The 23,382-nt window shown below is 71.2% G+C and overlaps 2 protein-coding genes across 5 annotated transcripts; one reads left to right on the top strand and one right to left on the bottom strand.

Annotated features, from left to right (window-relative positions):
• Positions 1–577: 577 nt before the first annotated feature.
• On the top strand, positions 578–15,744 carry STKLD1 (serine/threonine kinase like domain containing 1). Its single transcript, XM_028531822.2, has 18 exons — positions 578–737; positions 1,917–1,961; positions 3,202–3,276; positions 3,886–3,987; positions 5,487–5,557; positions 6,283–6,398; positions 7,630–7,748; positions 8,208–8,365; positions 9,183–9,313; positions 9,911–9,994; positions 11,268–11,384; positions 11,549–11,689; positions 12,362–12,490; positions 13,386–13,514; positions 13,603–13,731; positions 14,814–14,954; positions 15,209–15,288; positions 15,489–15,744. Exons 3-18 carry the CDS (start codon positions 3,205–3,207, stop codon positions 15,576–15,578), a joined length of 1,809 nt encoding a protein of 602 aa, XP_028387623.2. The 5' UTR covers positions 578–737; positions 1,917–1,961; positions 3,202–3,204; the 3' UTR covers positions 15,579–15,744.
• A 16-nt stretch (positions 15,745–15,760) lies between these two features.
• Positions 15,761–22,946, bottom strand: REXO4 (REX4 homolog, 3'-5' exonuclease). Of its 4 annotated transcripts, none has more exons than XM_036022466.1 (9): positions 22,698–22,946; positions 22,340–22,573; positions 20,659–20,975; positions 19,525–19,662; positions 19,144–19,337; positions 18,219–18,307; positions 17,422–17,496; positions 17,079–17,153; positions 15,761–16,581 (listed from the first exon to the last, which is right to left on the bottom strand). In XM_036022466.1, exons 2-9 carry the CDS (start codon positions 22,553–22,555, stop codon positions 16,351–16,353), a joined length of 1,335 nt encoding a protein of 444 aa, XP_035878359.1. In that variant the 5' UTR covers positions 22,556–22,573; positions 22,698–22,946; the 3' UTR covers positions 15,761–16,350. The 4 variants fall into 4 exon arrangements, with proteins under 4 accessions (XP_035878359.1, XP_035878360.1, XP_035878361.1 ...); XM_036022467.1 differs by having other exon boundaries at positions 22,340–22,566; XM_036022468.1 differs by lacking the exon at positions 22,698–22,946 and having other exon boundaries at positions 15,761–16,465; positions 16,499–16,581; positions 22,340–22,687.
• Between the last annotated feature and the right edge of the window lie 436 nt (positions 22,947–23,382).

Genomic DNA, 23,382 nt, shown 5'->3' with positions numbered 1-23,382 from the left:
CCCCACTTCCTCCATCCGTCATCCAGCCTTGCCCCGTGACGCCCGTGCACGCACGGCGGCCACCTCCCAGCAGGTCAGGCCCACGCCCAGGCTCCAGGGTCCGACCCCGAGTGAGTTCCCGTCTGATCTGGGCCGTCTCAGCCACTGGAGCTGCAGCCTCAGGCAGGACCCGGCCCCTGGGCCTCCGTGTCCTCCAGCGTGGACACGGAGACGGCAGCAGCGGGGACCGGCATGCAGAGCGCAGGACACGGTGCCGGGCGCACACGCGGCTGTGCCTGTGGTCACACCAGATGCTTCCTTGTTTGGATGCCCAGGGGGGCGGCGGGTGCTGGACGCTGGCATCGCAGGGGGCTGGGGAGAGGGACAGCCCCGTGCTGGCTCTCGGATGCCGCTGGTCCTCGCTGCAACCTGCCGCCGGGCGAGGGGCCGTGGGAGGAGCTCCGGAGCCGGCCCCAAAGCGACGGGCTGGGGTTCGACCCTCAGACGGCTCCTCGACCTTCTGGGTCGTTCTCTCTACCTGCCGAACGGGGTGGAGATGCTCGCGGGCCGCAGGGAAGGCAGGGGGAGCCGGGGCGGCTGCGGAGCTGAGTGCACTGCGGCAGGGAAACGCCGGTGAGTCTCCTGAAAGCCTCTTCCCCTTCCGCGGGTAGGTGCTGCACCAGCTGGCCCCTGGGGCCCTGGGGGTGAACCTGGTGGTGGAGGAGAGAAAAACCAGAGCGAGGCTTGTGCTGAAGCAGGTGAGCGGCCGTGCCCGGGCCCCCCCTACCCCCCGCTGTGAGGGTGGGTCCCCGAGTTAGAGCAGCTCCCCGACGCGACAGCCGCAGCTGGACTCCTTTCGGCCGCGGCCTCCAGGTGGACCCGGTCAGGTGGGGGCGTGGGGGTGGCACGGGGCGCTCCAGCTTCCCCTCCCGGTGGCCGTCACCTCGCTGGAGAGGAAGTGCCCCTTTTCACCCTGACAACAGCCAGTCACTCAGTGAGGTGTCATCTCAGTCAGCCTCCCGCCGGCCCAGCGACGCGGGGGCCACGGCCCCACCTCAAAGCCACGGACGGGGGTGGGGCTCCCGGAGGCTGCACACAAGCTGGGGTCACGCAGTTCCCACGACGATGTGACTCCAGCTGCCTCAGTGGGGGCCACCAGTTTTACAGAAGGGGACAGGGACGTGGCCAAGGTCCCACCGAGCTAAGAACCGGACACCAGCCCCTCTCTTGGGCCCGGTGGGGGACAGCCCTTGCGTGTCCAAGTCTGGTGGGCCCGTGAGTCAGGGGCCCGGGGGAAGAGACCTGGCACCTGCTGGTGGCCCTCGGACATGGTGGGGACACATCGAGGTCAGGACACCCGTGCAGGTGGCGAGTCCTTCTGCTCTGCCAGGCCTGCTGTCCGTGGGCTTGGAGTCCTCACCCTCCTCTTCCTCCATCACTGGCCTCCGTGGGGCCGGCCCTGCTATCTCACGGGTAGTTGGGCTTTTTAAACAGTCAGTGCAGATGGTGGTGCTGGTGCTGGTGGTGGTAGAGATGGTGGTGATAGTGATGGTGGTGATGAGAATGATGGTGGTGGTGGTGATGGTGGTGATGAAGATGATGGTGATGGTGGTGAGGATGATGGTGGTGATGGTGGTGGTGGTAGAGATGGTGGTGATACTGATGGTGATGATGGTGATGAGAATGATGGTGGTGATGGTGATGATGGTGATGGTGGTGATGGTGATGGTGGTGATGGTGATGGTGGTGAGGATAATGGTGGTGGTGGTGGTGGTGAGGATGAGAATGATAGTGATGGTGGTGGTGGTGAAGATGATGGCAGTGATAATGGTGATGATGATGGTGGTAGAGATGGTGGTGATGGTGGTGGAGGTAGCCGTGAGGGCGGTGTGGACTCAGGACAGGTTTCCGGAACCGGTGCTGGTGTGTCCCTGCAGGTGGAATGCCTGGACGATCACCACGCCAACGAGGCCCTGGAGGAGGTAACCCTGGGGGGCTCCCCGCAGAGGACGGGGCGCAGAACATGCGGGGGAGGTTCTGTGCTCTCCTGCGGAGTGACGGGGGGGGGCGGGGGGACAGCCTGGGTGGGGGCAGGAGGGTGGGGAGCAGGTCTCGCCTCGTGCTGCTGGGCAGCCGGAAGCCCGCAGGCCGTGGAGGGCATCAGCACCTGAACTCGCGCCCCCCACCTGGGCGCAGACGGCTCCAGGTGTGCATTCTCAGCTGGGGCCGCGTGTGCATCCCCGCCCGGGCCCTCGGCTTGTCCCCCAGCCACCGTCTTCTGAAGACGTGTGGGACGACGGAAACGCCCGTCCCACAGGAACCCGGAGCACAGAGCTGTGTCACGAAGGGCTGCGCACGCCCCTCCGCTCCCCCGGGCGGAGCTGGCCGTGCCGCCCGGCTGCTGCGGCCGCGGGGACCGCAGCTGCGCACACTGTGGTCGCTCGGTGGAGGCTCTGAGCCGCCACCGTGCCGTTGAGGTTCACGGGGCCGTGTCTGCCGCCCTGGGTGACCGTCTCTTGTCGCCGCCCTCGGCCTGCAGTGGCCAGCGTCCAACCCTTGCCCCCAACACAGCTGTTCGGTCCCCAGTGTGACCGACAGGCAGGGAGGGCCCGGGCCACATTCCGGCAGAGGGGCGGAAAGCCCACCTGTGGCCCCCGACCCCCCCAGCTCCCTGCGTTCCGGCCCCTTCCACGGCCCCCCCCCCCCGCCCCCGTCTCGCCCAGCCCGCCCACGCAGCGCAGCCCTGGCTCTCGGTGGCTGTGGGACGGTGGGAGCCCTCTCCGCTGCCTGCCGTGCCCCTTCTCGCCGCGCTTCCCGCTGGGGTGGGGGCAGGGCACCTGCAGGCAGGCGGGGCGCCTCGGTACACACCCCCGTGAGCCCCCCACCTTCTGCAGCCTCCCCTGCCGGACTCTCCTCCTGCTCCGCCAGGCACTCGGCCTGCGTCGGGGCCCTCGGTCCTTGTGACGCCCCTGCCAGGCAGGTGCCACTGTCACCACCGTATCCAGGGGAGCCGAGGAGGCTCAGAGAGGTTGAGGAGCCGCTCCCCTGTCACACAGCACAGGCGGCGTGCACCTGCCGGAGCGGGACCCACGCCGGGTCGTGCCCGGCCTGCCCGGGGCAGGACGCCGGCGTTCCTGTTGGCCCGTGCGGGGCAGGGGGGGCAGACTCCGAGCATCCGGGTCCCCGACCGCCCCCCCCCCACCTCTGTTCTCGCGCCCGCAGCTGATGCCGCTGCTGAAGCTTCGGCACGCCCACATCTCCATGTACCGGGAGATGTTCATCGCATGGAACAGCCAGGTGGGTCAGAGCCGGCGCCCCGCCCTGCGGGCTGCGTGGCCTCTTGCCCTGCAGCCGTGGCCCCCTGGGACCGAGGGGGCGGCACTGGGGGCCGCGGGGGCCTCTGCTGAGTGGGAGACCCTGGTCACGCGGCCGCGGCGGTGTCCCCACCTGGGGCTGGCACCCCGACCCTGACTCCCCCCACGCACGTTGCCCCCCTTTTGGGCCGGGCCCCGGGGGAGGCCTCGGGGAGAGGCCGCCGCCCCATCCATCTCGTGAGCTCTCCAGGAGACACGGAAACACCAAGCGGCCGTCGTCTCCCTGCGGTGGGGGGGCGGGGGAGCGGGGTCCCCCCAGAGCCCTGGGCCTTGGCCCCTGACCAGGCGTGCCGGGGCCCCTCGGACGGGCCCCCCCAGGGAGCAGGCAGATGGACGCCGAGCCTGGGAGCGGGAGTGGTTCTGCCCGTGGAGGGGCCGGGTGCCTGCCCCGGGGTCTGTGTGCGGCCAGGTCCGAGTGCAGGTGCAGCCAGGGTGGGGGTGGGGCTGCGGCCCTGAGGGGGGGCGCCCCGGCCGCAGCGGGCAGCGCTCCCCCGGCTGCCACGGACAGCGGCCAGGGCCCGTGTCCCCGCAGACCTCCCAGCTGCTGCTCTGCCTGGTGATGGACTACAGCCGGGGCACCTTCCAGGAGGTCATCCAGAAGAAGAGGGAGGCGAAGGAGGTCATCGACTGGGAGGTGAGACAGGCTGCCCGGGCCGCCCGGGCCCTGGGACCTCAGAGCCTCCCCCCCCACGCCCGGCAGGGGCGGGGGTGGAGCGGAGGGGAAGGCAGGGCCCCCGGGGCCTGTCCGCCCGAGTCCTCCAGTCTGTGGGTGCAGCCGTGCATGCTCACACGGTCGTGCCCACACAACCTGCCGGGTCGGGGCGCAGAGCACCCCCGGAGCGCCGGCCGGTCGGTCCCGGTCGGTCAGGACCCCCGGCCCGGCCTCGGCCCACCCTGAAGTCCGTGCCTGCGCACCTGGTTCCTCACCTGGAGCCCTTGAGGCCCGCCCGCGCGGTGCGCACGTCTGGACGGCTGCCCTTTCCAACCGACTGACCCGTTTACCTTCAGTGGCTGTGCGTGCCCAGAGCGGGCACCTCCCGGCCACGTGCAAACCCCCTGTTGTGCCCGTGCGGGTCCCCTGCCCGTTCAGACCCTGGGCGCATCCGTCCCTTCCTGTCGGTCCGTGGGCAAGTGTCCAGGCAGTCCCCTCTCCCCGCCCGCGGCTGGCCAGTTCTCTCTCTTCTGTTCGGTCTTTACTTATTGGGCAGAGAGAGGGGAAGGGAGGGGGACAGGCAGGGAGAGAAGCCCGGGTCTGTCGTCCCCTGTTCTCCCACCCACCGGCCCGTCCCCGTGGGCCCCGACCGAGGTCAGACCCACAACCTCGGGTATCGGGCGCTCTAGCCGCCGGAGCCGCCCAGCCGGGCCGGCTCTTTCTGCTAACAGCGGAAGTTCCTGGTCGCAGTGGGGTCGGCGCGTCAGCGTCCTGGGTGGGCAGCTGCCCCTGAGTCCTGCGGGAGCGGCCCCCCCACCCTGCCCCAGGGCCCTGTGGCCTCCAGAGCTGGGTCGCCGTGGCTTTCACAGTTGGACCCCCGGTGCGCCCCAAACGGCTCCCGCCTGCGTGTGCGCCGAGCACCCGTGTTCAGGGGCGCCCCGCACCGTCTCTGTGCAGAGGGGCCCCCCCTGAGGCCGGCTCCCTGGGAGGGGTGGGGCCTCTCCGTCCCGAAGTGACCTCAGAAGCCCAGCCGGAGGGCCGGCTTCCGAGGAGGGCGGGCGGGGTGGGAAGCCCGGGCTCCTGCCGCCCGGCCGCGCGCTGACACCCCAGCGCGGAACCCCAGGGACCCAGTCGGATAGTCTCTGCCCCGGAGCTGGACTTGTTTCTGACGCAGGATGCTTCCGGAACGTTCTCTGTCGGGGCTCGTTTCGTTGTGCTGACAGAGAGCTGAGCCCAGGCAGGCACTGAGGACACCACCCCCGCTGCTGCCCACCCGGCCCCCGGCCACGGGCGGGCACCCGGCGTCCCCCCGTGGGGACCAGGCTGCGGGGTCTGAGCTCTCGGCTGGTGTGGCCATCCGCAGCCCGGCCCGGTCCTGCTGGCCTCCCGGGGGGGTCTCGGACCCGGGCGAGCCACGGCGGGGGCCCCAGCGCGAGAGCCTGCGGCCCCCACAGCGCCGGCGCCCCTCGCTCTCTCCCCAGTGGATGCACAACGTGCTGGGCCAGGTGCTGGACGCCCTGGAGTTCCTGCACCGGCTGGACATCGTCCACAGGTGACCGGGGTCGGGGGCCAGGTCGCTGTCGGAGGGAAGGCGCCGTGTCCCCTCGGACGCCAGTGCCTGCGAGCGGGACCCAGGGGGACGGGTGGGGCCGAGGCACGTGCGCCTGGGGCGCGGGCGGGCGCCTGTCCCGAGCGCCGGCCTCCCGGCACGGCCCGTGGTGAGAACGCCGCCGCCGCCCCAACCTCCGGTGACCCGCCCGCATGGCTTCGCGGAGGGCGGGCGCGAGGACTCGGCGCCGGTTCTAAAGTGCGAGGGAAGAGGGCAGAGAGCGGTGCTCCCCGGACGGGAGATCAGCTGCGTGGCCTCTGGCCCCGGCCCCGCCCTGGAGCCCGCGGCCTGAGGGGCTGGAAGGACGTGTGTGGGGGGGGATGGTGTTGTAGGTCACGGAGGTGGGGCGACCAGGCGCGCCCCGTGTCGGAGGGAGACGCTCAGGGTCGGGGACGACCCCTGAGGGAAGGTGTGGAAGCCCAGACCTGGGAGGGGCTGCGGGATTGGGGGGCGGTGGGGGGGTCCCCACCGGCAGGCGGCCCAGTCTCCGCAGTTTGAAACGCCCGCTGTGCTTCCTGTGCGCAGGAGACAGTGTTCAGAGGTGGGCCACAGAGGGGCTTCCGTGGAAGAGGGGGCGGGGCGGGGCGGGGCGGGGGTAAGGTCCAGGGTGCACCCTGGCCGGCCTGCCGGGCGGCGGGCGGGGCGCGAAGGTGTCCCCTTGGCTCCAGGAACCTCAAGCCCTCCAACGTGGCCCTGGTCAGCCGCAACCACTGCAAGCTGCAGGACCTGAGCGCCGCCGCGCTGATGACCCACAAGGCCAAGTGGACCATCCGAGCGGAGGAAGGTGGTCGCCCCGCCACCACCGGCCCCCGGGCCTGGGTCGGCTGTGGGGCTGGGAGCCGTGGGGGCAGGGCCGTGCACCCGGGGCTGGCCGCTCAGAGTCCAGTGGGCGGGGGCCGCTCCAGGGGCCAGAACACCGTGACGTCAGACCCGTCCTTGCTCCCAAGGGCCCCACACAGCCCTGCAGGGCTCACAGGGGCTCAAACCCTGGACGGGAGCCGAGCGGCAGTCCCCCATCAGGGTGGAGAGGGGCACACAGGGTCCACAGCACCCCCAGAGAGTGCTGACCACCACGGGGGGAGCGGGCGGGCCCGGGAGGAGGACGGTGACACGCCCAGACGGGAGGCTGTGGGGGGCCAGGTGCTGAAGTGGCCCAGGGGCCGGGAGAGCCGGGGCGTCCAGGGCGTGAGCTCCCCCACCCGTGACACGACACAGCTGGGCCAGGACCCTGCTCCGATGGCTCCGTGTCTGGGGCTCAGGCTGGGAAACCAGGGCGGGGCAGCTGGCACTCTGCCGGCAGGTCCTGACCCTCACAGGGGCGAGGCGCGCCCCGACTGGCGTGGCTCAGCGGGCTGGGAGATGCCCCACAGGCCAGAGGGTTGTGGGTTGAGTTCAGGACAGGGCACGGGCCTGGGCTGCAGGCCAGGTCCCCAGTGCGGGGTGCACGAGCGGTAACCATACACTGATGTTTCTGTCCCTCTCTCTCTCCCTCCCTTCCCCTCTCTCTAAAAATAAATAAAGCCTTTCGAAAAAGAAAAAAATCCCTGGCTGGCGTAGCTCAGTGGGTTGAGCGCGGGCTGCAAACTCAAGGGTCGCAGGTTCGATTCGCAGTCAGGGCAGATGCCTGGGTTGTGGGCCAGGTCCCCAGTAGGGGGCGCAGGAGAGGCAACCACACACGGATGTTTCTTTTCCTCTTTCTCCCTCCCTCCCTCCCTCCGCCTCTCTAAAAAAATTAAATAAATAAAATCTTAAACAAAGAAACAAACAACAAAGGAGCGAGGTGTTTCACAGGGTGCAGATGGGAGCCCCCTTCCGTCTGCTGCGCCCGCAGCCGCCGCCGGGTGGGCACCTGCGAGGTGGGCGGCTTCTTGAAGACCGGGGGCCAGGGGGGGCCTCTCCCCCCGTCGCCCGGCAGACGCTGTCCCTGCCCCTGAGCAGGGCGGCCACGGGCCTCTTTCCTGAGCTGCTGCTTCCCTGGGGAGGGCAGGACTCACGCCCGCCCTGTCCCCCAACAGACCCCTCCCACAAGTCCTGGATGGCGCCCGAGGCCCTGGACTTCTGCTTCACCCAGAAGTCCGACATCTGGTCCCTGGGCTGCATCGTTCTCGACATGGTCACCTGCTCCTTCCTGGGGGTGAGGCCCCAGTCCTGCGCCCCCGAGAGCCTCCCCACCCCCACACCCACCCCCAGGCACCTGGCCCCAGGAACCTCGACCCCAGGCCCCTCCAGGCGTCCTCATCGCCCCTGTCGGGGGCAGGACGGGCCCCAGGAGTGCCCGGCGGTCCCTGCTCGAGTTTAGGGTCGGTTCGGCTGCAAGCCACGGGGTCCGGGCCTGTGCTTGTCACCCGCGGGCTGCAGTGGCCACGCGCCCCCACCGCGGGGAGGGGGGGCTGGGGCAGCCCAAGGGACCCCGCCGCCCGTGGGCAGGGAGGAGGGTTGTGCCCCACGGCCCCGGACAGGGCTTCTGTCTGAGCCGCCACTCCTTCCGGAAGGACTCCGGGGCCCAGGGGAAGGGGGCGGCCACGTGTCCCCGCCCCCTCGCCTGGCGCTCGCCCCGGTGCCCGGCGTCGCCACCGTCCCTGTCCCCCCGCAGGCCACGGAGGCCATGCTGCTGCGCAAGTCCCTGCGGAGCCAGCCGGACGGCCTGCAGGGCGTCCTGAGGACGGCGCGGGAGAGGCGGATCACCCACGCCTTCTGCTCCCTTTTGCCCGAGATGCTGCACATCGACCCCTCGGAGCGGATAACGGTCAGGTGAGCTTGGGGCCTGGGGCTGCCTGGACTCCGGGTTCTCTCTCCACGCTCCCCCACCGCGTCCTGGGCACGGCCCCTGGCGGGCGGAGGCCGCACCCACCCCGCCTCCCGGGGGCCGGGCGTCCCCAGGGCTCGCCGTCCCCAACCCAGCCCGGTGACGTATCCCGGAGGACGGAGACCACGAGGCCGCCTCTCCACCCAGCGCGGGGCGTGCGGCCCCGGGACCTGGCAGATGCGCTGGTTCTAGTTTATTTAAAAATCAGAAGAGTGAACCTGCAACACCGAAGCCAGCCGGACTGTGCCCGCCTTCACGCCACCGTGGCTGCGAACGCGGGTGTTCGGTGTATTTTTTTTAAAGGTTTTATTTATTTATTTTCAGAGAGGGAAGGGAGGGAGGGAGGTAGAGAGACAGAGAGAAACATCCATGTGCAGTTGCTGGGGGCCGTGGCCTGCAGCCCAGGCATGTGCCCTGACTGGGAATCGAACCTGCAACATTTTGGTTCGCAGCCTGCGCTCAATCCACTGAGCTACGCCACCCAGGGCCGTTTGGTGTCTTTTTGCAGAGGATGGGCTCACACGGGTGGGAGACTCGACCCGCCCGGAGGTGGGGCTGCTGGGGTGTGGGGGGGAGGGACCCACCTGTGGCACGTGAGAGGCGTGCCACACGGAGTCCACATGGGACGTCGGGGGCCAGCATCCACCCGGGCGGGCCCGTCCTGAAGGTCCCGAGGCTGCCCATTGTCCGTCCAGCCGTCCGTGCAGGGGAGCGCCGTGAAGGGCCGGCTCGCCCCCCACGCGGCTCTCTCGTTCTCCCCAGCGAGGTCATTCGCCGGGCCCTGGAGAGCAGCAACTTCAGGGCCCCGAGGGGCGCCCTGGCGCCGTACCAGCGGGCCGTGCCTGAGTTCATCTCGCGCATCCTGCTGGAAGGCCACTTGGACAGCATCTTAGGTGATGACCGGGGGGGCCCAGGCGGGGACACCACGGGGCCCCGGTGCCTCAGCTACCACGGGTCAGCCCCCCCCACACCCCTGCCCCTGCCCCTGGCCTGCTCCTCCCACGGGGCCGGCAGGCGGTGGGGCTCCGGCTTCCCTTCCCTCTGTCCCCCTTGCACCCCACTCAGGTTCCCCCGCCGGTCGCCCTCCCTGCCCCTGCAGCCGCTGAGCAGCCCCTCCCTGCTGTGCCCCTGCAGGGGGAGAAAGTGCATGGGCCCTCAGGCCTCCGTCACTAGCCCAGCACCCTGCACCCCAGGTGCCTGTGCTGGGCTCTGCCGCACACCCCGGGCTGGGGCGCGGGAGCTGGAGGTCATTTCAAGTCCCAGGACAGCTCTGCGCGCCTGGCCCTGTGTCCCCGTGTGGGGTGTGGGTGGGCTGCTCCCTCCCTCCGCCCGCCCGCCGCGTGGCTCTCCGCAGGGACCCCGTGCCGTCTGCCCGCTCTGGCCCATTTCTGTGGGAGGGCGGCCGGGAGGCACCGGCTGCTGGGCTTCCCCGTCTCACGGCACGGGCTCTGGAGGCGGGCCTGCCCTCCCACACGCTCCCGCCCCCGCAGAGGTCATGCGCAACTTCCCCCGGCGGCCCGAGGTGCAGCTCGAGGTCATGAACAGGCTCATGACGATGCCCAACGACCAGCTAGGTAGGGGCCCCTCCACTCCCCTCGCCCAGCTCCCCTGGGGGGCCAGGCCCTCACCCCACACCCCCAGCAGTGTCCCCCCCGCCTCTGTCCCCACGAGGGCCCGCTTGGACGAGGCCACAGTTCCGTGTGGCCGCCACCTCCCAGCGCCGGGGTGCGCAGCTTGGGGCCCTCACTGTCTCATGCGGCCTCCCTTCGCCGCTTCCAGCAGCCTCCCCCCCCCCCCTCGCCCCCTCGGCACCCGAGAGCCCTGGAGCCCCCTTGAGGGCCTGTGTGCTTCCGGGGGGCACACTCCTAGGCGTGCAGGGCGTGAGGACCTCACGCTTTCACAGACACGGCAGACCGCCCTCCACGATGCGCCCACTCACCCCCCCCCCCCCCGAGGGCACGGAGCCTGTCTCCCCAACACTGCCCGTCAGCCAGGGCGGCCCTTCCCCCACTTTGCCAAAACGCGGTTTTGTGCAGCATGTCTGCTCGGCCCCGTCCCAGCAGCTTGGAAACGACACTCACTCGTCCATCTGTCCGTCCACCCACCCCACTGCTTGCTCCAGTCGCCTGTCCCCCCACCTGCCCACCACCTGCCCACCTGTCCGCCACCGTCCGTCTGTCCCGCATTCCTGTGCCCGCCACCCATCCTCCCGCCAAGGTCCGTCCCACGGCCCCGGAGAGCAGAGGGCCCCGTAACGCAGCAGCACACACAGCCTTCGTGTGGGCCCCCCCCCACCGCTCCCCCTCCGGAGCAGCCCGTGTGGGAGGGGGCTTTGTCCTTCCTGCAGACACTGGGGGAGGCCGCCAGGCCCCTTCCTGCCGCCCGGAGCCTGGCCTGCCTCAGGCGGGTCTGGACAGGGGCCGGCCCTGGCCTGGCTTCCTGGGCGCTGCGGCCCTGAGAGGGGGCAGGGGCCGGGAGAGGGAAGCGGTGGGGGGGGGGCGGGTGGAGCGGGCCAGGATGGACCCTCAGTCGCCTGCTCACGGCTGCCCCCCGCCCCACCCCTCGCCAGCGCACAGCACGGCTGGGCAGGAAAGCCGGGGGACCCTGGAGGGGCACTCCCTGGGCTGCGTGCTGACGGGCAGGGGCTGCGGACCGGCAGGCGGGTCCAGAGCAGGGCGGCCCTGTGGTCACAGGAGAGCTCTGGTCGCAGAGCTGGGCCCCGGGGACAAGATGCCCGGGGCGGCCACACGCCAAGCACGGTCACCCTGCCCCGCCCCCTGGGATGCCCTGGTGCCCGGGCCCCCGCCCCTGCACCCAGTGCCCCCTCCCCCCCCCCCCGCCCTGCAGGTCTGCCATGGCCGCCGGAGCAGGTGGAGCAGCTGGTGGCCGTCCTGAGGCGGCACCAGAGCGTCCTGGACGTCCAGCTGTGCGGCGGCGCCCTGCTGCTGCGCGTCCTGGGCCGAGGTGGGCGCCCCCCCCCCCCGCCCTGGAGGGCCGGGCCCCCGCTCCGCGGCGGCAGGGCAAGGCCGACCTCCGCGTCCTGCACGGGGAGGAGGGGCTCCCCGCCCCCTGGTCCCCGGCGCTGGCTGGCTGGGGCTGACCCCGGGCTCCCCCTGCCGGCCGTGCAGCGCTGGCCCAGGACCCGGCCGAAGAGACCCCGAGGGACAGCGAGATCGCCGCCTTCCTGCTGAGCACCGTGCGGAGCCACCCGGACTCGCGGCAGCTCCAGGTCATCGCCTACAGCCTCCTCACCGTCATCTGCGGCCAGGGTGCGTCCGCCCGCCCGCCCGCCGGGCTGGGTGGTGCGGGGGCCTTAGGGGGTCTGTCCTGCCTACCACCCTGTTTCCTCTCGCTTGCTCCCTCCACGGGTGGGCACGGGCACCGACCGGGCCATGTGCCGACGCCGGCTTCTCTCAGCCCGCTGCCCGCCGACCTCCCGAGGCCCCTGGGGGAGGGGCCATGCCCAGGGCTGCACACGCCTGCCCCCTCCCAGCGCCTGGTGAGGAGCCCCAGACTCTCCCTGGAGGCCCGTGGCTGCCAGGGGCAGCAGGGCGATGGGCTGGACTGCTGGCCACACGTCAGGGATGCCACTGTGGGGAGGGGACAGGGCGCGTCACAGCAGCGGGTGTCCCCCGGAGCCCCCGTCAGGCCGTTCTGCTGGGAACCAGCGGGATCCCAGGGGCTCAGGCTGCTTGGCGGCGGCCCGGGGGGTGGGGCCGGGGTCCGTGGGAGGAACATGACGCTGTTGGGGCTTGGGGTCCTGGGGTGGGACGGGTGTGCTGGGGCTGGTGGCCCCCGGGACGCCCGCCTGGGACAGGGCCAGCAGCAGGGGGGCGCACCAGGGACCGCCAGCCTGAGGACAGTGCAGGACAGGGGTGGTGCTCTGGGAGGGCTTCCTGGAGGTGGCCTCCTCCACGGCCCCCGCCTCACCTGCCCGGCAGGGCACGCCACGGAGGAGCTGCAGAAGGCCGGGCTGCTGAGGCACGTGGTGGAGCACCTGGGCGCCTGGGCCGACCACAGGGACATCTGCCTGGCCAGCCTGCGCCTGCTCTGGACCCTGCTGGTGGATGGTGAGTGGGCCCCCCCGGCCCCGGCCCGGCCTGGCCCTCTTCGGGCGCCAGGAGCAGGGGGGAAGGTGAGGAGAGACCCAGGCAGGAGCAGTCCTGGGGGTCCCTTCCGGGGGTGCCTCCCGCCCAGGGGGATTGCCGGCTCCCACACCCTGGGATTTCCCCACAGCCCCTGGTTTAGGAAGTCAGCGTCCCCCCTCCTCCCACCGGTGATGCAGAGAGGGGCCCAGCCAGGAAGCGGGGTCTCAGTTACGATGGACGTGAAGAGGCCCCCACTCCCAGACCCACTATTGCTAGGCCAAGGTCACAGACAGAGAAAGACACTTGCCAGCAGCAGGGAAAAGACAAAGCCACCTCCCGGAAGGCGGCCAGACGGGGGTGGGGGGGTGGGGGGGCGGCTGGGGGGCATGGGGAGGGGCCGAGGGACTGAGAAGACAGGAACGGGAGGGGGGGGGCCACGATGCCCTGAGGGAGTGGGCGTGCTGGGTGGTGGGGGAAGAGGAGGAAAATCAGGACAGCGTGATCAATAAAAGAAGGAGATGGGCCCCCGCCACGCTTCCCCCTCCCCCCCAGGCCCCCCTGGGTTTGGCAGCATCTGGGGGGTGGTTCTGCCCCAGGGAGGGAGGGAGGCTGGCTCCGGGCCAGGAGAGCCCCAGAACAGGACAGGGCCCCGCCCACACCCAAGCCCCGCCTTGGGACTCAAGAGAATCTGCCCCCCAGTCTCCCCGCGGGGCTGGAAAGCAGCCCCCCGCCAGCCACCTTCCCGTCTCTGAGGACAGCTGACACGGTCCTCCAAGCTCCTGCTCTGCGGGCCTTGGTGGGAGGCGGCGGCGGGGCCCTCACCCCCAGGCCTGCAGGCGCCCGAGGGTGGGGTGTCTGTCCCCTGTCCCGGCTCCAGCTGACACCTCGAGCAAGGACCTGCTGAAGAAAGCCCCGGACTCCATCACCAAGTTGCTGGCCGCCTACCCCACGGACGCGGACATAGCCGAGGCCGGCTGCGCCATCCTCTGGCTGCTGTCCATGCTGGGTGAGCCTCCTGGGCGGGGGCCCCCCGGGGTCCGGGGGTGGCCCTGGGCCCCCGGGGTGACGCGCGGCCCCCCCCCTCGCCCCCGCAGGCTGCATCGAGGAGCACCTGTTCGAGGAGGTGGCGTCCCTGCTGCTGCAGAGCATCCGGCTGCGCCAGGACGGGGCCCTGCTGGTGAACAACGCCTACCGGGCACTGGCCGGCCTCGCCCAGGTGTCCGGTGAGCCCGGGGGGCCGCCCGCCCGCCGCTGGGAGGCGAGGGGGAACCGGCTGCCCCCCACCCCCCCGCCCCGGGGCAAGGCACCCACAGGGAAGAGGAGCGGACACTGTCCCCGGAACCCGGAGGTTGCCATGGAGACACACACACTCGTTAACGTTTTCCCTTTCGCTCAATGCTTCCTCGGGCCGCCCTTGTCCGTGGCGAGTGGGCCCAGGTCTCCAGGCACCCTGCTCCTCAAAACCGCCCAGGAGGCAGGGCTGTCTCAGCGCCCAGCCCCAGCACGACCCCCGCGGTGTCGCCCACGCCCAGCCCTAGCCCGCCAGGGTCGCCAGCCGGTGTGTGTGGGGGAGCTCCCGCCCCTGCCCCCCCGGGTCTGGTCCTGTCCCTGTGCGCAGCCCGGCCAGGCTCGGCCCCACCCCGGTGCCTGGGCCTGAAGAGGGGATCGGGGCCGCCTCCACTCCCGGGAGGGGCTGGGGGGCCTGGCAGGTCTTCCCTCTCGGGCGGAGGCACCCGGGGCTGCAGGCCTGCCCCCACCCTGCCCGGGGCCCCCCAGCTCCAGTGTGCGGTGGAGGCAAGCGCCACCCTCAGGCGACGGAGAAGGGGCTGAGGTCCCGAGGGCCACCGCCGGCCACACGAGGGGCGGGGTTGTCAGGACCCAGTGACCAGGACCCCAGAGGCCTGGCCACCTGCTGGTTGTGTGGCTGCCCGGCCACTGCCATGGACGGTCGGTCCCCCCGGCCCCAGGAGGGCGTGTGACACGCCATTCACGCAGCACCGCAGTCCCTGTGTCCACAGGCCCTGCCCACAATGTGGGGCGTGGCTGGGTGCCCCCTGGGAGCCCCGTGTTCCCACCAGGAAGCGAGGTGGCAGCTGCCCTTCACCTGCGGGAGGGGGCGGCGACCTCGGAGGCCCCCAGGCCTCGGGAGACCGAGCCCGCCTCTGCCAGCGGGGAGGCCCGTGTGGCCCCAAACACTCCGCCCTCAACAGCCCCAAGGCCCCGACCCCCGACTGTGCCCGTTGCTGGAGGACAGGGAGCTGGGCAGCTGCAGGGAATGACCGGTCCCCGCCTCCCCTCGCCCCAGAGCTGGCGGCGCTGCGGGTGGTGGTGCCGGAGGCGCAGGGCAGCGGCCTGGCCCTGGTCCGGGAGACCTACGCGCGGCACAGGGACGACCCGGAGGTGGTGGAGAACGTGTGCCGGCTGCTGGTGCAGCTCGCCTCCTACCGTGAGTGCCCGGCCGGCCTCGCCGCCCCTCTGGGGAGCCGGGGGCGAGGGGGTGCAGAGGCAGCTGCTCCCAGCCTGCCTGGGGGGAGGGGGCCCTCCTAGACAGGGCTGGAGCCCACTGTGCATGGAGCCCAAGCCCCAGCAGGAGGGACCCAGCCTTGTCCTGCTGGCCCCTCCCCCGAAGCACCTGAGCTGGGCCCAGGGCAGCGGGCTGGCAGGGTGCTGCAGGCTGCAGGACCCTCGCTGTGCCCGCAGGGGACATCCTGTGTGAGCTGGAGTCCAGCGGCATCAGGGCCCTGGCCCAGGAGATCAAGGAGCGCTTCCCCTCCAGCCTGGTGAGTGCACGGGGTTGGGGGGGGGCGCCCTGGGGGCCCAGCTCCTGCAGCAGGAGCCCCCCCCACAAGCCTGACGCCCCACCCCCGAGCTGAAGGGGAGGGGCAGGCAGGCCTGGTCGGAGGGCTGGGTCAGGTCACAGTGGCTCCCTGGGGAGACTGCTGGTGGAAAGTGACCTGCCGAGTGTCCCCTCTGTTCCCAGGAGCTGGTCTCATACGCAGAAAGCCTGCTCCTGAGACTGGGCGAGGCTGGGCTGCCCTGCTCTGCTGGGGGGCCGGAGGCTCTGGCCTGAGGACCCAGACACCCCACCAGCACCGGAGCCTCCTCCCTGCCTCCTGAAGTCGTGCACCTGAAGGGCGTTCTCCCTAGGGCGGGGCGGGCAGCCTCGGCCCTGGCCCTGATGGGGGGGGGGGGGCACACTGGACGCGCAGGCCTCCCGACCACCCTGAACAGGGAACGAAACAGGACCCGCCGGAGTCAAGCCTCGTTTATTAGTTCCTCCGCCCGGGCCTCCCTGTGCCGCCGGCAGGGGCAGCGTGGCCTTGGCCTTTGCGCACGCCGCGACTCCTGTGCCCCTCAGGGACCCTGGGCCGGTGCGCACGGTGGGGAAGTGCCGCCCCAGGGACTAGCGGGCACCAGCTCGCTCGGGGCCACGGTGGGCCCTGGCCTCCCTCAGTCCGGCAGGCAGTGGCGGAGGGGCAGGAAGGAGCACGGCCCCCGGGAGTCTCCCAGTCCAAAGGCGGCCAAAGACAACTCCTGGGCGGGGCTGCGGCCGAGCTGACCAGGACGCCGGCCTGGGCCCTCGAGTCGGTGGTGACAGGAGGATGGCCTCCTCGAAGGGAGGTGCTGGACCCAGGGGACAGCTGGGCGCTCCCTGCCCTGGGGTGTGGTGGGGGCGGGAGGGCGCAGGCACACCCCGACTCCCGTCCTGACGTAGCGACGTCCTGACGTCCTGACGCTGGGGCTGGGCCGGCGCCTCCGCTCGGGTCCCCCGGCCCGCTGCCCCCTGCGGCCTGCTCCCGCCAGCGGGGCGGGGCTTGGACAGACCGATGGGGAAGCTGTTCTCAGGAGCATGTGCGCTGCCGGGCCGTCGCCGTCATCACGATTCTGCCACTGCTCTGGGGAGACGCGGTCTGCCCCATGGCGTGGTCACAAGTGCCTGTGGACGGGGTCACTGCCCCGGGGCGCGCTGCTGTCCCCGCAGCGGCGGCGGCCGGGCGCCGGTCCCGGGCCTGGCGCTCCCACTCCTTCCTCACCAGCACGTAGAGTCGCATCGCTGCCTGGGCGTCCTGGACCTGGGTGACACCGAGCGCCCGTGACTGTCCCAGCAGGTGACAGCACGGCCTCACGACGGACACCGGGTGGGTGGGGAGGGAGCCGAGCAGGGTGGCTCCTGCGACTCGGGGCCCCGGGCACAGATGGGACCTCGGGGTGTGGGGGGGGACCACTGTGCTCCTGGTGAGGGGCCTTGAGGATGCCACAGGTCAGGAGCGCGGCGGAGGAATGGAGGGACAGACGGGGACAGCGCGCCCCAAACCCGACGCTGGGGCACGGGGGGCCGGGCGGGCAGAGCCCGGAGGCCGCAGGGCAGCAGCACCAGGTCCCGGGCCCCATGGCCCCACACCCCTGCGCCCGTCACCAGGGCCCCTCCCAGAGGCGCCCCACCACTGCCCGTCCGGGAGTGAGGGCGCAGTGTGACAGCCGGGGTCTGACCCTCTATGAGCGCCCCCCCGCCCCCACAGCCGGGGTAGGGACGGCCCAGCCCCAGGGCCGTGGCCCAGGGCCCGCTCACCGAGCAGTGCTCCGCCTGCTGCACCCGGATGCCCAGGATCCTCTCGGCCAGCAGCTTCAGCGACGGCCTTCCGCTCTGTGGGGTGGGGACGGCACAGCCACGCTGGGAGGGGCCCCACCCGAGGGGCCTTCCCCAGACCGGCTGCGGCTGGGGACGGGCTCCGCCCTCAGCCCCTCTCCTTAGAGGTCCGAGGCGCAGGCAGCCGGCCCAGTCACGCCAGCTCCCACGGGGGCCTTCAGGACTCTCCTTCCCCCTCGGGGCTCCTCCTAGTCGGGTCCGGGGGGAACGGGAGCCCCCAGGGGCCAGCAAAGCCGCCGCGACGTGGGGGACCGCACGGACGCACCCGCACTTGGCTCTTGAAGGGCTTGTACTTCTGGGTGTCCCGGATCTTCCTCCTCGGGTGATCGAGGAAGAGCACCTGGAGGGGAAGACCACGGCCGGCCCGTCGCCGTGAGCCCGCAGCCGTAACTCACGTTTCCCAGACGGCCCCTTACGAGGAGCTCTGGTGTCACACGCGTGAATTTAGAGAGAAGCCGCTGTGACCTTGAACTTCTGGGGAAAGTCTCACGCTGGCCCCAGAGCGCGCCCACAGCGAGAGCCGCGTGGACAAAACCGGGACAGCGGGACCGGGGAGGTGGGCGTAGGCCAGTGCCCGCCCCCCAGAGGCCGGTCTGTCCTGGGGGCAGAGGTCGGGACGCGGTGCGCGGGGCCAGCGGGGCAGGGCGGGCTCCGGTTCTCCTGCCCACCGCTCCCCTCAGGCCAGACCCTCGGGGAGCAGAGGCTGCAGGCCACGCGGCCTGGGACTCCGGGGCGGGACCCCCTGAGCTCGGCCACCACCCGCCCCGGGTTCCCCGCCGCGGCCACTGGGAGCGGGCGAGCGCAGCCTAGCGGCCCCGACGGCTCCCCGACAGGAGGGGTCTGACCTCGCGGGCGGGGCGGCGGTGCCCCCGTGGAAGGTGCTGGCGCAGTGGGCGGGGCCAGCTCTGCGGCCGAGCGACACTGTGGAGGCGGAGCCTCAGCCTCGAAGGGGAACGCCCCCTGCTGGAGGGCGCCCAGCCCCTCCCGAGCACAGCACAGGGCGCTGGGCGGAGACGAACCCGCCCCCTGCCCGAGCGCAGGCGGGCGGGGTGGGGGCCGCACCTTTAGGTCGTTGTGCAGAGCGTGTCCCACGAGGACCCGGCCCTTCAGCATCGCCGCCACCTCCTTCTGCACGACTTCGAACCGCTCTCCTGGAACCGAGCCGCAGTGGCGCTGAGTGACGGGCCCCCGGGGCTGGCCGGCGGAGTTCTGACCCAGGACGCGGGGCAAGCTGCCCCGGGCCCACAGGACCCGGCCGAAGCCAAAGGCCGCCCCTCCCCCACCAGGGACACGGGCCGAGCACCAGCGAGTCTGCTGAGGAACCAGGCTCCTGCCTCCGGCCTCTCTGCACGAGTGGGGGGCGGGGCAGGGAGAACAGACCGGGCCTGGGCTGCGGGGAGTGCAGCCCGGCCCTCGGGGCTGCTCCCACCCCCCAAGGGAGGGGGGGGCTGGCACCCTGTGACTCCACCCCGACACCCCCCCTCCCCACAGGACCAGGGGCAACTCAGGGTCCCTGTCTCCTGGGTGCAGAGACCCGGGGTGCTGAGGAAGGGGACCCAGTGGCCGTCCCCTCACAGAGCAGCAGCCTCAGCTCCCCAATTTCTAGGACCTCCTGGCCCCCGACCTTGGCGTCAGGTAGATGCCTCTCTGCTCCTCCCCCCTCAACAGCCAGCCCACCAGCAAACCGCACAGACTCAGCCCCTGGGGTGTGCCCGCAGCTGGGCCACACGCTGCCACCTCCCACACCTGCCTCCCGACCAGGTGACCAGCTCCGCCTCGTCCTCCACCCCCACCCTCAGGCCCTGGAGCCCATCCGGACAGCCGGTCCAGGCCCCTCACTGTGCATGGCCTGCCCACGGCCTCCAAAGGTGTCACAGGTCCCCGAGGATCTGTCTCACACCCCCCCACTGGTCTCCAGCTGCCCCTGCTGCCAAGTGACACAGAGCAACTCAGGGACAGCGTCTGTCCCAGGCCGGGTGGGACCCACCGCTCTGCAGGTGCTCCGGCCGGATGCCGCTGACGGCCGTCCGGTAGTCGGTCACGGGCCGGGCCGGCCGGATGTACTTGTCGTACACGCACTTCCCGTGCTGGTTCACGACGGACACGCGGGCCGCGGCGCTCTCCGCCCCCGAGGGGCCCACGCCCACCATCTCACAGTCCATGGCCACGGCTCTGGTCAGGCTGCAGGGGACAAAGGCGCCCGTGTGTGGGGTCAGCACGACGGGACCCTGGAGAGGGCGCCGGCAGGAGGGCTGTGATGCGGAGGGGGGGGGGGGGGGGGCGCATGCTCAGGCCGGGGGAGCAGAGGGGCGGCTCCTCCAGAAGGCCCCGCCCTCCTCCCCCCCTCCCCCCGGGCCCTGCCACGCACCCGCCGAAAGCCTGCTGCTTCTCCAGCGCCAGGCCGCCGTCCTTGCCCCCCAGCCGCTGCCTTGCTACCCGGGCGGCCTCCGGGCCTATGGCCGCTTCGATGTCCGCCGGGTCCACGTCGTCAAACCAGATGTCTTCTCTGCAAGGCAGAGGGGCAGGCTGACCATGCCGTCCGGGCAGACGCCCAGCAGCTGGCGGCCGGAATGACACTGGACGCCCCCGCCACCACCCCTCCGTGCCAGCCGAGAGCAGGCTGGTGGTCGGGGGTCGGGAGCTACAGGCGGCGTGGCCAGTGCGGGAGGGAGACCTGCGCCCCCCGCCGAGGCCCAAACACCATGCCGGCGCCTCCCGTTCCGCTGCAGAGCGGCACGTGTGCTCACCGCCACCCACCCAGGAGACGCCACAAACCCACGGCGATGAAACGGACATGAAGACCCCACCGCGCAACCCCGACCCTTCCTGACCACGCCCGCGGCGTCATGGAGACCGCCGCATCAGCGCGCCGCCGGCGCCACCGCTCTTCCTCCGGGCGGCGTGCGCGGCCTGATGACACGAGCCAGGCCCTCAGACGCTGCTGCTCTGCGCCCCTGAGCAACGCGACACCCGGCAACACCTGGCCTCCAGCGGAGCCGTTCAGAGGCGGCCCCTGCCTCTGGGCCCTGCCCGTCAGTGACCGCCAGAGGACCCAGCGAGGAGCTGCTGGGCGCCCAGCACGCCGCATCTCACCCCGGCCCCGCAGACAACTCACGTGACCAGAGGGCGGCTGGGGAGGTCAGGAACTTGCCCGGACCACCCAACTCTCGAGAGGCAGGAACTGGCCTCAGACTCCAGGGAGTCTTCCTGGCTTGCATCTGTTCATTCCGCACACCTCCGCAGGGGGCACTGGGAGCCTGCTCTGCCCTGCCTCGCCCCGCCCCCCCGCCCTCAGTCTGTCGGCCTTCCAAGGGCAACAGGGAGCGGGCGCAGAAACACACAGTGCAGGGCGCAGGAAGGGGGGCGGCGAGAGCGGCCCCCTGAAGCAGCCAGGCCCTGGCTGCTGTGACTGTCTTCGGCGTGACGATGGCCGAGGCTGGCTGCAGCCAGTGGCAGAAGAGGCGGAGCTGGGCAGTGTGGCTGGTCCTTGGCCGGCACTTACTCAGTGGGCGGGGCTGGAGTCACTCTGGCGGTCGCTTCCTCCGCCTTCCGCTTCTTACACTTGAGGTCCCCGTGTGTTGGAGCAGGGTCACCGCCGGTCCTCCTCTTGGTCCCCTTGTCACCGTGCTTGGCTCCGCTGCCCTGTGTGGGGGGTGCCGGAGCAGCGGGACCCGCCGGGGCCTCCTGGTGAGCCTTCTCCGCACCGGTCCGGCCTCTCTTTGCCTTCTGGGTCCCGGGGAGGGTTCTGGGCTGCTTTCTGGAGTCCGCCTGAGAGGCGACAAGAGGCTTTCCCAGCGCCTGCGGTTTCTGCTTCAGCAGCTGTTGGGACCCAGAATAAAGTGCGTGATGACGTTAACTTGGATACCAGGCAGGAGAGAGTGAAATAACCCACACGTGTCTCCGTAGACACACACACACACCCCAGCCACATCTCGGCACATGTCCCATGGGCGTCCCTGAGACTCGTTCTCCCACGGCCTGGGGACGGACCCCTTCACTCTAGTCTGGGAGCCACATCAGGCGAAGCGACTGCTTCCCCCGTTACGACGCAGGACCGGCCAGCTCAGGTCCGCACCGTCACGCCCCGGTGCGTAAATGAGCTCAGGCCCCTTCACTCGGGGCCGAGGGAATGCTGAGCGGCCGGCTTCCGAGTTTGCGGGTAACTGAGAGAGCACCCCAGAGTCGCCTCCTCCAGGCGTCCCGGCTGGCTGCGGCCGAGAGGATCCGGGGAAGATCTTCGTCCCCGGACGCCCTGGCAAAGCTCGCGGTCTTCCCACCGGGAGCATCCCTTCCGCTCTATCTCGCTTCCCGCTCTTGAAACCCAGAGGCGGAGTCACAGCTCCAGGAGCCAGAGAGGACCCCGCGTGGCCCGCGGGGATTTCACGGGTCCTGTCCGTCAAGGCAGGAGCTGACGGGACCTCCACCTGAGACGCCATCGAGCAGGTTAAAAAGCTCCAGGGCAGACTCCAGAACACGGCCAGAGAGACTCGGGGTCAGCAGCGGCGAAGAGCATGCGCTCACGCCTGCTGTGGGCTCTGCGCCGGGCCCTGGAGCACTCGCTGGGTGGCGGGGGACCACGTGCCTCCATTCTCTGCCTCGAGTTCCTCTCTGGAAACCCACAGCAGCAGCCAACTCCAGGGGCGCTGGGGAGCCCGTCAGTGGAGCGCAGGGGCCAGCCCAGGGCGGAGAGTAACCTGCGGGTAAGCACTGCGCACTGACGCCGAGCAAGGCGGAGGGATTCAGCGTCGGACTCTGGTTCTGCAGCCCCGTCTGTCTGCAACCCTGGGCAAGCCGACCCTTCTGGGCTCGTTTCCTCGTCGGTAAAACGGGGATGATACAGGAGGCCCGACGGACAGCGCGGGCGTGACTGTGAAACACGCACACACCCGGACCCTGTGACAGGGTCCGCGCATTTTTTTAAGAGCTCAGCAACCAGAGTCAGCTGTCACCAACTACTCAAAACCCCCGTGTGTCTCGCTGCTGGGTCCTGCGCGCCGAGTTCCTGCTATTTGCCTGCCCTGGGGTTCACAAGCCCTCAACAGCCCCTTCTCCGGAGAAAGCCGTGTTTACAAGGTTCTACCCCAACCCGCCTCCAAGGCTCGCTTACCGCCCCCCCCCCCCCGAGTCCTGCTTCTGTGTTCCGTCCGCGGAGGCCCGGGAAACGAGCGCTGCCCGACTCGTACCTCCTGCAGCGCCTTCCAGTTCTGGGAAAAGTCCTCCGGCGCCTTCGGAGGGCGCAGCTCAACCTTGGGGTCGCTCGGCGGTCTCTTGCTTGCATCCGGCGCTTTGCTCTTCCAGAGCTTCTTTTTTTTCTTCCGCGCTGGCTTCTTGACAAGCCCTGGCTCCGCCGCGGGGTCGCCCGGGGCGCTCTTGGGGGTCGGCGCCTTCGCCTTCGCCATCCCGGCCCCACCTACGGCCTGAGCAGAGCGCGGCGTGCAGGCCTGGGCCGGCGGCAGCCGGCGCCCCCGCCCGCCCCAGCCCGGCCCCCGCGCCCACTCGGGGCGCGCTGTCCTCGGCTCCGGGCTCTGCCGCCCAACTCACCAGCTGCAGGGACACCGGCCTCCGGGACCCCGCTGGCGAATCCGGAAGCGACCCCCGGCGGCCTACACACGTGCAGCCCAGCCCCCGGAAGTGCTCTTCCCGCCCCGCCCCGCCGCAACCTGGCCCTCGCCTCTAGTTCCGCGCGGCAGGGAGCAAGGCGGGGATTTTTGCGCGCGCGGGAAAAGGGTCCCCACCCCAGCGGGCGGCGCTCGGGGTCCGCGACCCAGGACTGGGTTAGGGAAAGCCCAGGATCCCACGAGAGCTGGGACCGGGATGACAGACGCAGGCGCAGGACGGGAGCCGGGGGGCCACTGTCCTTGCAGCACCGCGGCCGGGCCGGCGGAGCGCCGCGCGCGCGGCCGCGAGGGGGCGCCCGCGGCCAGGCCTGGGGAGCCCGGGCCGGTCCCGCCCGGCGCTGCTGTCCCCGGCTCGGCGTCCTCGGTGTCCCCGGCGTCTGCCTTAGGGAATGGGGAGACTGAGGCCCAGGAGCGGGAGGGGGCCCCAGGCCACACAGCCTGGCTCGCCAGAGCCGTAGCGCTGCAGAGGCATCGCAGTGACACCCGATAACCACAGCGCTGTGACAGTTGTACCCTAAGAGTCATTACTTTCCGTGGCACGGGGGAGGAGAAAGCGCCGGCTCCCCGGGCTCGGCCCTGGGCTGCACCTTCCCAAACAACGCGGGTCA

Source organism: Phyllostomus discolor, chromosome 3 (assembly GCF_004126475.2).
Source record: "Phyllostomus discolor isolate MPI-MPIP mPhyDis1 chromosome 3, mPhyDis1.pri.v3, whole genome shotgun sequence".
Taxonomy (NCBI): Eukaryota; Metazoa; Chordata; class Mammalia; order Chiroptera; family Phyllostomidae; genus Phyllostomus; species Phyllostomus discolor.
This window is presented reverse-complemented; position numbering and strand designations above follow the sequence as displayed.